The sequence below is a fragment of the Phoenix dactylifera genome, chromosome 12 (assembly GCF_051530095.1).
Source record: "Phoenix dactylifera cultivar Ajwa chromosome 12, Ajwa_hap1_PhDact_Kaust_v1.1, whole genome shotgun sequence".
Lineage (NCBI taxonomy): Eukaryota > Viridiplantae > Streptophyta > Magnoliopsida > Arecales > Arecaceae > Phoenix > Phoenix dactylifera.
The window spans coordinates 19,808,342-19,821,322 of record NC_143201.1 but is presented as its reverse complement, the minus strand read 5'-3'; the positions used below and the strand labels follow the sequence as shown (position 1 = coordinate 19,821,322).

The following is a 12,981-nucleotide window of genomic DNA, read 5'->3' as shown; positions in this document are numbered from 1 at the left end:
GGGAGTATAAGCGAATTACTCTTCTATTATTTAAAAAGAAAGGAAGAAAGAAACAGGAGCATAAGTAACGATGAGGTCCACTTTCTGGGGCACGGCTCGTCACAAGTTGGTGCTTGAAGCAACTCTTAGATTTCTTTTTAGCCACCAAAACAGAAAAGCAAACAGTGCAGCAGACTGAGTTGCTTGCTATGCGGCTCACCATTCTGAAGGATTTATATGGATGACTCGTGACATGATGCCGACTTTGTTATCTGGTATTTTATTTTCTGATTTTATTAGCTGCATCTCCACGCGTAGATTGTGAGCCACCGTTGTATCAAAAAAAAAAATGTTTTGTTTTTCTGAGTCCTATCATTTGGATAACCCTGCACGTGCCTGATATGTTGAAACTTGCACTTAAATTTAGCAAGCCAAGAAGACAGGGCTCAAGCTAGCAGCTAGCTGCATGGTAAATGATAACACTAAACCACTATTCTAAAGATCACTTCTCTTCAATTATAATATTGTGTCGCAAATAATGTATGTATATTATAAAAAAATCTTGATACAAACATAATATTCTATCTTATAAACACCAAAAAGATTAAATAGTTCCTGCTGATTTTGCTACAGAATAATGATTGATGAATAATTATTATATAAATATTTTTCTAGATACATTAGCAAGCAAACAATTTTTGTATTGCCGAATCTGAGATTTCGATCATTTGGGCGATGGTCCATGGTGGAATGCCCTTGTAGGTAAAGCATTTATATAGAAAGGCCAATAGGATAGCGAATTGGGTGGTCTCATATGTAGCCAACCACTTCGGAGATACTTTTTAGATGGAGAAGAGAGAGCTATCTGGTGCACTTTGGAACTTGTTATCTTTTGACCTATAATGTATGATATATCTATTTAGCAAAAAAAAAATTCTGATATTTTGATGTAGGAAGTCTCCCGCGAGAAATCTAAATTTTGAAATTAAAAAAGAACTTATTTCCTAGTTGGCTCGTCCCATCAAGCTAAAAATATTTATCAAGATTCTTTTGCATGTGTTATTGCCGTTGTTTTAGTTCTTCTAACCAGAGTTTAATTAACTTAACCATCGATGATGGTTTTGATTTGGTCAAGCGAGGTCACGGGCGAGGGCAAAACTCTCGTACATCCACTGCGGTCCGAGGAAGCTTCCGACGTGACGAAACCTTTCTGAACTTCAACTTTCCTGTGGATGTGACAACATTCTTTCTCCTCTCCGTCTCTCTCTCTCTTTTTATTTTTACGTGTTTTCTTTGATCATCACCCATCAGCATTATGGCAACGGCTCTTTAAATTACAACGGCTAAAACGCTCAGGTCAGTGAAGCCTACGTTTACAATGCCATAAGATTTTAGAATGCTAGAGCCACCGAGTCTCAGGTTGGATGACAACCATGTAACCTCTCGCAAAACCATGGCCTTTGCCTCATGACCAGGCTAGCCTGCATCACTGTAAAATTACCCCCATTATGCGCCTTAGGTGATTAGCATCCTCCTGTAATCTTTGTTGCTCCTTTCTTTTTTGTTTCCATTTTTTTTTCTAACTAGAATCGTTCGTCAATTTAGGATGCAAGTGGATTTGGATGGATATGGATAATTTATATTGAACATTCAAAAATATAGATATGGGATGGATCCTAAAGTTAGGTCACTCCATAACGAACTAGTATCATGACATGTTAAAACTTTTCATGACTTGCATGAACTGTCGTTGTAGAGCTAAGAAAATGAGTGTGTAGAGTACCAACCAATTTAGCTGGTAAAGTTGTTGGCCTATAGTATTCAATGATCTGGATTCGAGCTCCATCTACATCAAGGTGGCTAACTGGAGGACAACACTCCCTATTCTCAAAAAAAAAAAAGAAGAAGAAGAAGAGAAGCGGTGAGTAGTGTACAAATGGAGGCTAGTGAGAGAAAGAGACATTATCATAAAAAAGTCCGTCCAATTGCCAACTATATACCATGTTTGCAATAAGATGGGTCTAAATTGTTTTCATTTATTGAATTCAAGTGCAACTCAAAATCGTACCTTTGATCAAATTTAGGTTATAGGAGAATCGGAGATCTAAGTCTAGCTAGACTAGACTTGATCCCAAATCAAATACTTTTATATAGTACTGAAAATAGCATGAACATAAATCAGATATTAATACATCCACATTTTATATTTGATTTATTTGATAAATTTAGATATAGATTCTAATTTTACTAGGATGCCCTAATGTCAATCTTTTTTTTCAAAATGAATCCAGATATTAATTGTATATGAGTAATATAATTCCACCTCATATTTTTTAAGTCAGAAAAAAAAACCCTAAGCTCTCGAAATTTCTTCGATTTATCTAACAAATAAATAATTATAAAAAATAGCAAAAATACAATCACACCCGCAATCATTTTAGTAGAACAGGATAGATATTCTAAGATACAAATTGTTGGTTTTAAAACTTATAAATAAAATCTATTAAATTCGAGATGTCACTTCCTGAAGGGCAAATAATGGAAGATATTTTGGCACTAGTCATTAAACAAATCCCACAGCATGACCGAAAGTAAATTAAAATACAAAGCAAATATTTGTACTTCGAGTATTACAGAGCCAGATGCTACGTTTGTATTTGTTTGGACATGAGTAGAGTTTAATCAAATCAGAGAGAAAGAGAGCATACTATAAGATAAATCTTCACCACGTTAAATAAAAAGAGGGAGAGCATCGGAAAATGGGAGACGGTAGCCCATGGCTGCCTGCCACGTGGGTGCAATGAATGGGAGCGGGCGAGGAATCTGAGAACGAGATACGCGCTTTAGAATTGGGACCGAACTCTCGCGAAAAGCACAAAACGCGTGAAGCAAAGAACAGCAGCACGTGCTGCTACATGCTGTCCCCGTCCACTTTAGCCCACAGTTTTCTTTTTTTTTTTTTTATTTGGGTGAAAGCTTCCCTTCAGGCTCTGAGCTTGTGAGCTTGTGGTTTTCGAGTCCGGTGGAGTTGATACCTAAATTATATTTATTTTTAAATAAATTTTATATTATTATTTTTTTTTAAATTGATATTTTTTTATCTAAATTTGATCTATGATGAGCCCTAGGGCTGAGCTTATTTGCGAGATGATGCCCTGCCCTGTGTAAATTTGATGTAGGGCGACATGGGGCTCATGGTGTTGGCTTTTTGATTTTTTTAGTATTAAATATTTTTATAAGCAAGAAAGTTACTCTTTAATAATGGTCCAGCATATAGCAGCAATTAGCATGAGAATAGTAAACTGAGCACATTTTGTAAAATTGTTCAATCTCCAATTAATACATAGATTTTCAAAACTTAGTTGAGGATGAAGCACCCCAAAAGAAGAACGGTACCTCATTGGAGGGTGGGGTAGAGGTTTCCCTCTGTCTTAGAAGAGACCCTATGGCAGCTCTCTCCTATAATTATGATTAATTTCATACTCTTATATTACTTAATTAAGGTACTGGAATAAAAATTGTCCATGGTGCATATGAACTGCACTTATTTTATTAGACTAGGGACGAAAATGAGCAGAGCAGCTTACGAGCTATTCGTGTTTGACTTGACTCGACTCAACTATTATCGAACTCGAATAGCTTGAACTCGAGCAGTAAAATATTTGGTTTGAAGGTTTGTGGGCCTAGTTGTATATATATATATATATATATATATATATATAATAAAATTATATTTTATTAGATATATTTTGTTTCAATTATATTTTTTTAATAATGATCCAGTTCGAATTTGAGCTCGAACTCGAGCTTGAGTATAGCTCGGTTGACATTCGAGTCGAGAAGAGTCAACCTTGATATTGCTTTTTAATTCTGTAATTGAGTCGAGTTTGAACTTAAGTATTAAGTTTTGATCGATCTCGAATCGAATTTCGAGTTCGAGTATTTTTTAATCAAATTGAACTCAAACATTTAGCTACTTGACTTGGCTCGGCTCAATTGCATCCCGACATTAGCGCCTAATTCAATGGCATCCACACCCACGTCTCATGGTTTTCCCAATGAGGGTGGAACGGGGCACTCACTGCTTTGTTTCTTTATTATACCATATGATGGAAAAAGGATACTTGTTGATAAAGCTTGACATATATGGCTTACTTGCGAAGTAACCACGCATGCTTGAAAATGAAATGAGTGTGGCTGGAAACGGATCCCTTCTCGATGGGCATTGGTAACGCAAACATCGAAGAGTTACAAGGAAAAGTATGCGTTTCTTCACGGTACAAGCCTTTTGAGTCGAAGCTGCCAAAGAAAGGTGACGAAACAGAGAGGAACGTGGTTCCGCTTTCTTGAAAGATTTCTTGGAGTTTTCCTTTCATTTGAGCTAGGCAGAAATTCTTGCCTTCTTTTCACCACTTTGATCTTATTCTTCTACTAATTGCTGCCCGAGCCCTTTCAACAGTGCCTTTCTGACTATCGAAAGAATTTTCTTTTGGAAGCTAGTTTTTCTCAGCATTGCTGATTCTAATTTTTGAGTTTTATTAGAGCTCAAGCAACACCACTGAGTTTCCTTTAGCGTGAAGGGCTTGGAACTTGTGAATACACCCCTATGGACTCCTTTCAATCATCGAAGCACTAATAAAATTTTCTCTTAAGATTCTTCATGAATTTTTAAGCAGTGAGAAGTTGCTTAGGACCATGGTTCGAAGCTATGGTTAGGAAGAAAGCCTTCCTATTAGTGTTAGCTTATATTTAAGCCCTTTGCTGATCAGTTCCCAGGTTTTTGCTTATTTGCTTCTAATTCATGCTTTCTATTGTGTTACTTTGATCTCTTATGGGATAAATAATTCTACAGGGTTCCTTTCATGCAGCATAGTCACCCACAACCTAAATCCATAGCAAATTCAATGTTATAGTATTTGGGTTGAGTTGATCTAGGTTTAATCCAATATAGAAAAAAAAGGATAAATTATTTTTTATACTTCTACAAGAAAATAATAACATGATAAGTTCAGCTCAAGAGGGCCGCTCGTCAAACCTTTGCGAAATAGAGATTATAAGAAAATATAATTGTTGTTGATGATATCATTTTCAAGGATGTGATTGGACTTTTACTAACCTTAATATTCATGTAACAAATACAAGGTGTAAGTTGAATTGGGTTGGTAAGGAATAGATTTGCTTATTAGGCGAGCTAGATTAGGTTCGGACCGTGTTCAGCCCGAGATATAGTGAAAATTAGTCAGACTCACGTCGGCCGGCCAGGCCTTCGGGCCTGACCCAAGCATAAGCTCAATACTTAATCAGGCTTGGGGCTGGTTCTCGTGCTTAAGGGGAGATAGGGGAGGAGGAGGGGGTGGTGGTAACCTAGCATTTGAGCTAGACCAGGCTCAAGGCCAGACTGATTTAAATCCGAGTTCGACCTAGTTATTAGATGGGCTCATTTTTCAGGCGTGGTCTGGCCTGCCAAGCTTAAAATCCAAGCCTATGCTTTGTTGAAAGCCTTTGGGCTTTAGCAGGCTGGGCGGGCTATCAGGCCCATGAACAGGTCCAGTCAGGAAGATATACGACCTAATTTAAACCTAGTCAGCTGACAGGTTTACAGGACATGTTAGATTGAAAAATATAATCTATACTTGACTTGTCTATATTTATTTCCAGACTCAACCAGTAACATGTTTTAAACTCGGCTAGCGTCAGCACAAGATATGTCATCCTTCTTTTCTCGGACAGGCCGTATTTCCAATCCGAATGATTGTATTAAGTCTAAACAATGAATTTAAACCGGGCCTTGTTGTATTGTGATTGGGTTGAACCATACCATGACCTGAGGTCCAAACCATCTGCAACACTACTCGCCTTGCTTCCTTGCTCTCCTCAATCTCTTGCTATCTATGTTGCTCTTTTCACTTTCTCCATTCCCCTCTGTACCTGTGCAACTATTAGCTTAACAATCAAGTGAGATGTGCATGATGATAAGGGATTTCCCGAAGGAATGTAGAAATGTCATGTTAAAAACATTACACAGTGGATGCACAAGTCTTGATTTCTTAGCTAATTCAAGATTGGATGGGTTGATCCTTCAACCATTCATTCATGATTCATGGATGGAAGATCATCGTGAAAAATATATGTACTAGAATTGTATGAATCATCCGTTTTAGAAAAAAGAAGAAGAAGAAGAGTCGATACCCCTCCACATTCCGCCATCCATTCAATGATCCCGTCCAACTCGTCTTTCATAACTGTTGAGAATTTATACCATACGAAAGGAGTGGGTGATCTTAGGTAGGGCCTGAATGCACCATGGTCGTTTTAATACATCACGATGTATACTAAAGTGGATATTTTTTCAATACAAAAACAATTAGTACTCTTTTTTTTGGTAAAATAAAAATAGTTAGGATTTATGGCTACCAAATGAGCCATTGCGCATTGGACCAAACCCACTCGCAAATTGCAAATTATTGTGTTAGACCTCTTTACCTCAAAGTCCGATCCTACACTCAAAGGAAGCATTTTTATCTTTTTATGTTGTATGGTTTGAGTGCATTGCACAAACTTTACTCTAATCCCTTAGTAGATTTTGCATATTTTTAATTATTACTTTTATATAAAAATTAATTTCTATTACAAAATGATGCTGTGAGCGTATGAGATGGGCAGTAATCTAGACAAATATATATCAGTTATTCAAAATATATGCATCTAAAAATCAGTAAGTATGTAATTATATTTAGACCTAGGATAGGAAAATTCTTGAATACATACCGGTAATGAAAAAAGAAATCTTACAAAATCAATAATAAAAAAATATTTTATGCAGAATTTATCCAGCGGTATTACTCAACTTGTTGTAAATACTTAGGATTCATTTAGTTTGCTGGAAATTTTTTTCCTCATTGGAATGTGTTTTCTAGTTATATCATACATAAGAAAATGGTTTTTGTATATTTGGTTCATCATTGGAAAGTGGCATAAAAATCACATTTTCCAAAGTAACTTATGTTTGGTTGAATATCTATATTTTCAAAAAAATTTGTGTAAAATACCTGTTATGCTCTTAAAATTAGTTGCGATATTTTCACTTACAATATTTCAAATACCAAAGCCAGCAACGTCAACAAAACGAGAATGTTGAGACATGAATATTTTTACTGGAGCTTCACCTCTCAATCTGGTTTGCAAACTAGAAATGTTTGGATGAGGAGACTGATCACTCTTTTTTTTCTCTTTTGGTGAGCCTCTCTCTTTTTTCCTACGAATGACTCCTTAATAGCAGTATGCCGTGATAATACAAAAATCAATTAGAGAACGTTGGAGTCGTCCATTATTCGCCACCAACTCCGATCATAGTGGTCGCTCCTTAGTATCCTTATGGCTATGCGAAAGCTATCCCATCCTCATTAATTCAGCTGGTTATGCTCATGCGGAATTAGTGCGAGAAGCTGATGTAAATAATAATAATAATATTTAAAAAGAAAAGACAAAGGAGTAAAAAAAAAAAAAGAAGAAGCAGCCATCCCACCTACACGCGTTGCAACGCAGAGCCTCTCACATCCCAGAACAGAGGGGAAGATAGAGGAAGAGAAGAGGACGGAAGAGTCGTCGAAGGGGCGGACATGATGCATCGCCCGCGCGTCTTCCTCTCCATCGCGCGATCCCTCCACTGCCGCCGAACCCTCTTCTCCACTACTTCCATCCTCCAAACCCTAGATCGGGACCCCTCTGCCCAAACCCTAGGCTCCTCCTCTGCCCCTCCGCCGCCGGCCCGGACCCTCTCTGACCTACGGCGGCGCCTCGCCGCGGACTCCCCCTCCCTCTCGGACTTCGTCTACTCGGTGGAGGTCGGGACGAAGAAGCAGCCGCTCCCGAAGCCGAAATGGATGAAGGAGACGATCCCAGGGGGGGCCAAGTACGCGGCCATCAAGGCGAAGCTGAGGGAGCTCAAGCTCCACACCGTGTGCGAGGAGGCCAGGTGCCCCAATCTCGGGGAGTGCTGGTCCGGTGGGGAGACTGGGACGGCCACCGCCACTATCATGATCCTCGGGGACACCTGTACTCGTGGCTGTAGGTGAGATTTTCTGGAATTCTATCCATGTCCTCATCTTTTTCCTTGTGTGTGTGTGTGTCTTTCTTTTGGTTGGATTTGGCTGTTTATTCACATTATACGAGAACGTAGAACAAATATAAGAAACAGTTTGAGATGAAGAAAAGTAAACTTTTTAATTGATTATAAAAATTGTTAAAGGTGTTGAAGAAATTGAGTATAAATCATGATAGTTTTTCTGTTGATTTTGGCATTAATCTTCATCTTAATTTAGTGAATTGCTGAACATTACATGTAAAAAACTGGGGCTGTCCGAGGATCCGATTGGGTACATGAGAATCAGTGTTCGGCTAACATTTTAAACATGGTAGAGAAGATTGCAATGGTAGCATGATGATCATGGGAAATACAAATGGGGCTACAAAAATATATGATGATATATATTTGTACAAATATGCGCAATTTTTCTTGATTTACAGATTAAACTGTGTGTAGTTCTGTCAGCTTTTAGAGGGGTGATGGAGCAAGAATAGGATAATGGATAGCAGCATATTGTAATCAATTGCTTCTATGTTAACCAGGTCAACCAAAGGTCTATTCCTTGGCCTGGCAACTGATGGGAAAAAGAAACAGAAGCTGCCTATGATTCTTGTTGACTTGAAGAAAGTGTAATATATTGCTTTGCAAGGTAATATGCGTGGGGCTCTGTGACTTCTGAAGACACATATGGTGAAGGGATGCATATAGGATGTCTTGTAGTTGTCGCATACTTTTATCACTTCTGTGTTACTTTCATAAAATTTCTATGAGATTCGCACTATTGCTTGGTTAGAATGTCAGCCAATTTAGAGGGTCCAGGACGTAAGTCTGCCATGCAAAAATGATAGTGCCGAGGTGGGCATTTGGCAGATGACACAATGACATGGTTATGATCGAGCAAGGCAAAGGAATTGCAGGACCTGCACCGTTTGAGGATCAGTGTTGGTCAGCTGTCTTAAATAATACAATCTTGTATAGATGAGATCCAATACGATCTTGCATAGAAGAGATCTAAGATAAGGAAATGTTCTCGGATCAATCTTGAAGGGATTGCAAAAGAAGAGCAGAAGATCTAAGATAGATTGAATGGAAATTGTAAATATCATGATCATGATCCAAGTGTTTTTTACCAAATATGGGGTCAGCTATAGAGCGCAACTCTTAATTGGATTGCTAAATGGAATGATTGAGTGGTTTTAGTTGCCGGATGTAAGCCTGACATCAACCTTGTAAGGTTCATGCCCAAATTTGGACAAAAGAGAGACCTGTCATGAAACCCGTATGGTCGGTGGACAGATAATAAGTTTTGGCAAGTACTACCGCAACATTTGCTATTGCCTGTAAGGTCTCTTGGCTATGCATTAGGATAATCAAGCTGTAGAATTTGCTACTTGCAATAACCTGCTTTTGAAAACTTATATTATCATTTATAAATCAGAACAATGATTTATGTTCATGTGCAGTGCTCTACTTTTATAAATGATTCGAGCAAAACTTTTTTTTTCAACCATCAACTTTTTAATCTCAGTGCAATTGAATGACAAATAGAAAAATTGCTATAATAAAAGCTAACGACTTATTTTGTGGTGCACATTCAATTCTTTAATATAGGAATTCATAATGGATTGCTTGCCTCTCCAAGGCAACAGGGTAACAGAGAATAGAGTCAGTCTTACATTCAGGATGGAAAACCATCAAGAGCACCTCTAGTAATAGGAAAAAAAAATATTATTATTATTATTATATTTTTATTAGGATCAGTTCACTTGCTACACAAAGTGGGATTCCATTTATATATGTGGGGATGATAATAACCAAACAAAAAATTTAGTGGCACATGTTTCATGTTATCTTTTGTGCTGAGGGAGAGCCACTCGAGACTAAAAGCAGATTTTTAGGGAACCTTTTTCCAAAACACCAATTGTATGCTGGAATTTGGTTTTGTATTTGCCCTAAATGGTTCAGAAGTGTATTATCTCAACTTTAGCTTCGCCTTTAAATCATAAAACTTGCTGGAGCACTACTTTCCATATTTGACAATTGAAAAACCCTGCTACAAGTTTCATCACAAGAAGATGAGAAACTTATGAGAATTTTTTGAAGGCTATGTTAATTTGATAATAAAATTCAGTGACAATTTTGAGGTCCAATGGTTTATGTGAAGTGGGTATGACTATTACTGCTATTAATCTATTAGGTTTTTAATTTCATGATATCGGATGTCAGATATATATGGTAAAAATTGGCTTTTTCTACATTTGGCCTTTCATATTTGCTCATATTAGAGATAATATTATATTATCTCCAGTTTTAGACATAATGTAATATGAATTCTGTTACTGATCTGGTTTTGCATGTGTTGCTGGTCTGGAGCTGAAAAATCTGATTTTTTTTTCCATTATTTTTCAGATATTCTAAATCCTAATGTTTTTATCTTACACATTTTCAGATTTTGTAATGTAAAGACATCACGCACTCCCCCTCCACCAGATCCAAATGAACCCTCTAATGTCGCTGAGGCAATTGCCTCATGGGGTTTGGATTACGTGGTGATCACTAGCGTCGACCGCGACGACTTGCCTGATCAAGGAAGTGGACATTTTGCTGAAACAGTGCAAAAATTAAAGTATCTGAAACCAAAGATGCTAATAGAAGCACTCGGTATGAATCGTTTATGCTTTATGTAATTTAAAGTATGGCCATTTTAAATAAATTTAAATGGATGCCTACCCATTTAGAAGCCACTGATATCATGAGAATGGATATCTAGATACACAACCACCTTGCAGCTTGGGCATGAATGTATTACATGACCGCATCCATTCTCTAATTCTTCTGATAATACTGAGCAGCATTGCTGAGTCCTCTGACCTCCATAGTTTCATGTCCTTGCAATTATTTTGGTCATCATTAATAAGAGAAGAGGAAGAAAAGAGGGCACCACTAAATTTTTCATGCGCATAAAAAATTCCTGCTATGCTGCAGTGTACTGGAGAAAAATAGCTTTGTGGTGTTTGATTGCCTCATCTTCTAGAAAATAGCTGAGGACATGCTGTTTTTGTGACTTGTGAAAACCTATTGTTCCTTTACAGTCTTCAAATGCTTGGTGCGTTTTCTCATGCATAGTCAAATGATTGTTTTCTGCTCAGCTTCTAGATGCAACTTGAAAGCTCCATCATGATCTACTTTTGATTTGGGTTTTTAAATCACTCTTTTGGATTTCTGCATCCTTGATTCATCTGTATTAATGATTATGCAGTTCCTGATTTTCGAGGAGACCCCAGCTGTGTGGGGACAGTTGCAAAATCTGGGTTAGATGTTTTTGCTCACAACATTGAGACAGTTGAAGAGCTGCAGAGCATGGTGCGAGATCGTCGTGCTAATTTCAAGCAATCAATTGACGTCCTTAAAATGGCAAAAGAATATGCTCCTCCTGGCACTCTGACAAAGACTTCAATAATGCTAGGTTGTGGGGAAACACCTGATCAAGTGATTAGTACAATGGAGAAAGTGAGGGCAGCTGGAGTCGATGTCATGACCTTTGGTCAGTACATGAGACCATCAAAGCGGCATATGCCGGTCTCTGAATATGTTACCCCAGAAGCATTTGATAAGTACCATTCTCTTGGCATGGAAATGGTATGTTCTCTTGGACATATAGTTTGCATGCTTATTGATCAGATAATCACTTTGATGTTGAGTCTGAACAAGATGATTAATTACTTAATGTTAGTCCCACTTGTTTGCGACTACACATTTTTATGATGACTGAATTAGCGAACGTAAAACTAAATGGCAGAAATTTTCATTTTTGCCTTCTTTGTAGGAAATCAATGTTTAACGAATTTAACAATACGGACTAATTTAACTACCTGCAAACACATTTCAGGCTTGATTGCCTGCATACTTTTGAACACATTATTAGACTTGTCAGGCATAAAATTAAGGTATGTATGCATTTGAAATATGACCTATATGATGCTTCTGTTGCAGGGATTCCGATATGTTGCATCTGGTCCTATGGTCCGGTCCTCGTATAAAGCAGGTGAATTTTATATCAAGTCCATGATTGATGCTGATCGAGCAAAGGCTTCTATGGATCCACATCATATTCATGGGTCTTAAGCCTAGAAGTTCTCTACAAGCCACTTTCCATAACCATGTTATTTCATTTGCTTTTTTGATCCATATTGTAGTTTGATTCAGGCAATATTATCATCTTTGTCACTGCATACAATCCTTTATGGATGCAGCTCTTGTGTATGCACATTTATATTATGTAACTTCATTCACTACAATATTCACATACACTTCATTCATTAAAGCTGGAATAATACAGCTAATAATTTCCTGTAATAAAACTATCTTTCAACTCCCATCATTTTTCTCTGCATCTTTCTTCCAGACTTACCCAGTCATAGTTCACTTTAAATAAGTATCAGCTCCTATATGATTTCTTGGTATGCCACATTGAGTCGCCTCTATACCTGTCTCGAAGCATGGGTTTGAAGGTGAGTGTAGTGCCATCTATTAGTGTTAATGGCTTGTTTTTGTGGTTATGTATTTGTCTTGTATCCTTAGTATGAGATTGGCCTATGTGCAACTACCATGCTCAATATGATATATACCTGTAAGGAACATCTATCTGCAACTGAGGTTTACAAGTACTTTCTTTTTCAAGTTTGATCTGGTCTCATGGCGTGACGGAGCTGGCGAACAGCAAAATTGCAGGTTAGTATTATTTCACAAAAGCCTCTGATAAGTAATGGTATTGCATTTTGGTACCTAATTTATTTGGTAGGGAGGTGCTCTTCCCACCAATAGAAGGTTTTGCAACTTCTTGTTTGGTACTTCCAGGTGAGGTTTGTTTGGATAGAAGATGACTGCAATAGTGTTATCAACGAATTGAAGGGCGA

The 12,981-nt window shown here is 37.6% G+C and overlaps 1 protein-coding gene across 1 annotated transcript; it reads left to right on the top strand.

Annotated features, from left to right (window-relative positions):
* Nucleotides 1-7,486: 7,486 nt before the first annotated feature.
* On the top strand, nucleotides 7,487-12,441 carry LIP1 (lipoic acid synthase 1). The gene is made up of 4 exons (XM_008783903.5): nucleotides 7,487-8,050; nucleotides 10,515-10,726; nucleotides 11,325-11,704; nucleotides 12,059-12,441. Exons 1-4 carry the CDS (start codon nucleotides 7,599-7,601, stop codon nucleotides 12,188-12,190), a joined length of 1,176 nt encoding a protein of 391 aa, XP_008782125.3. The 5' UTR covers nucleotides 7,487-7,598; the 3' UTR covers nucleotides 12,191-12,441.
* The last annotated feature ends 540 nt before the right edge of the window (nucleotides 12,442-12,981 follow it).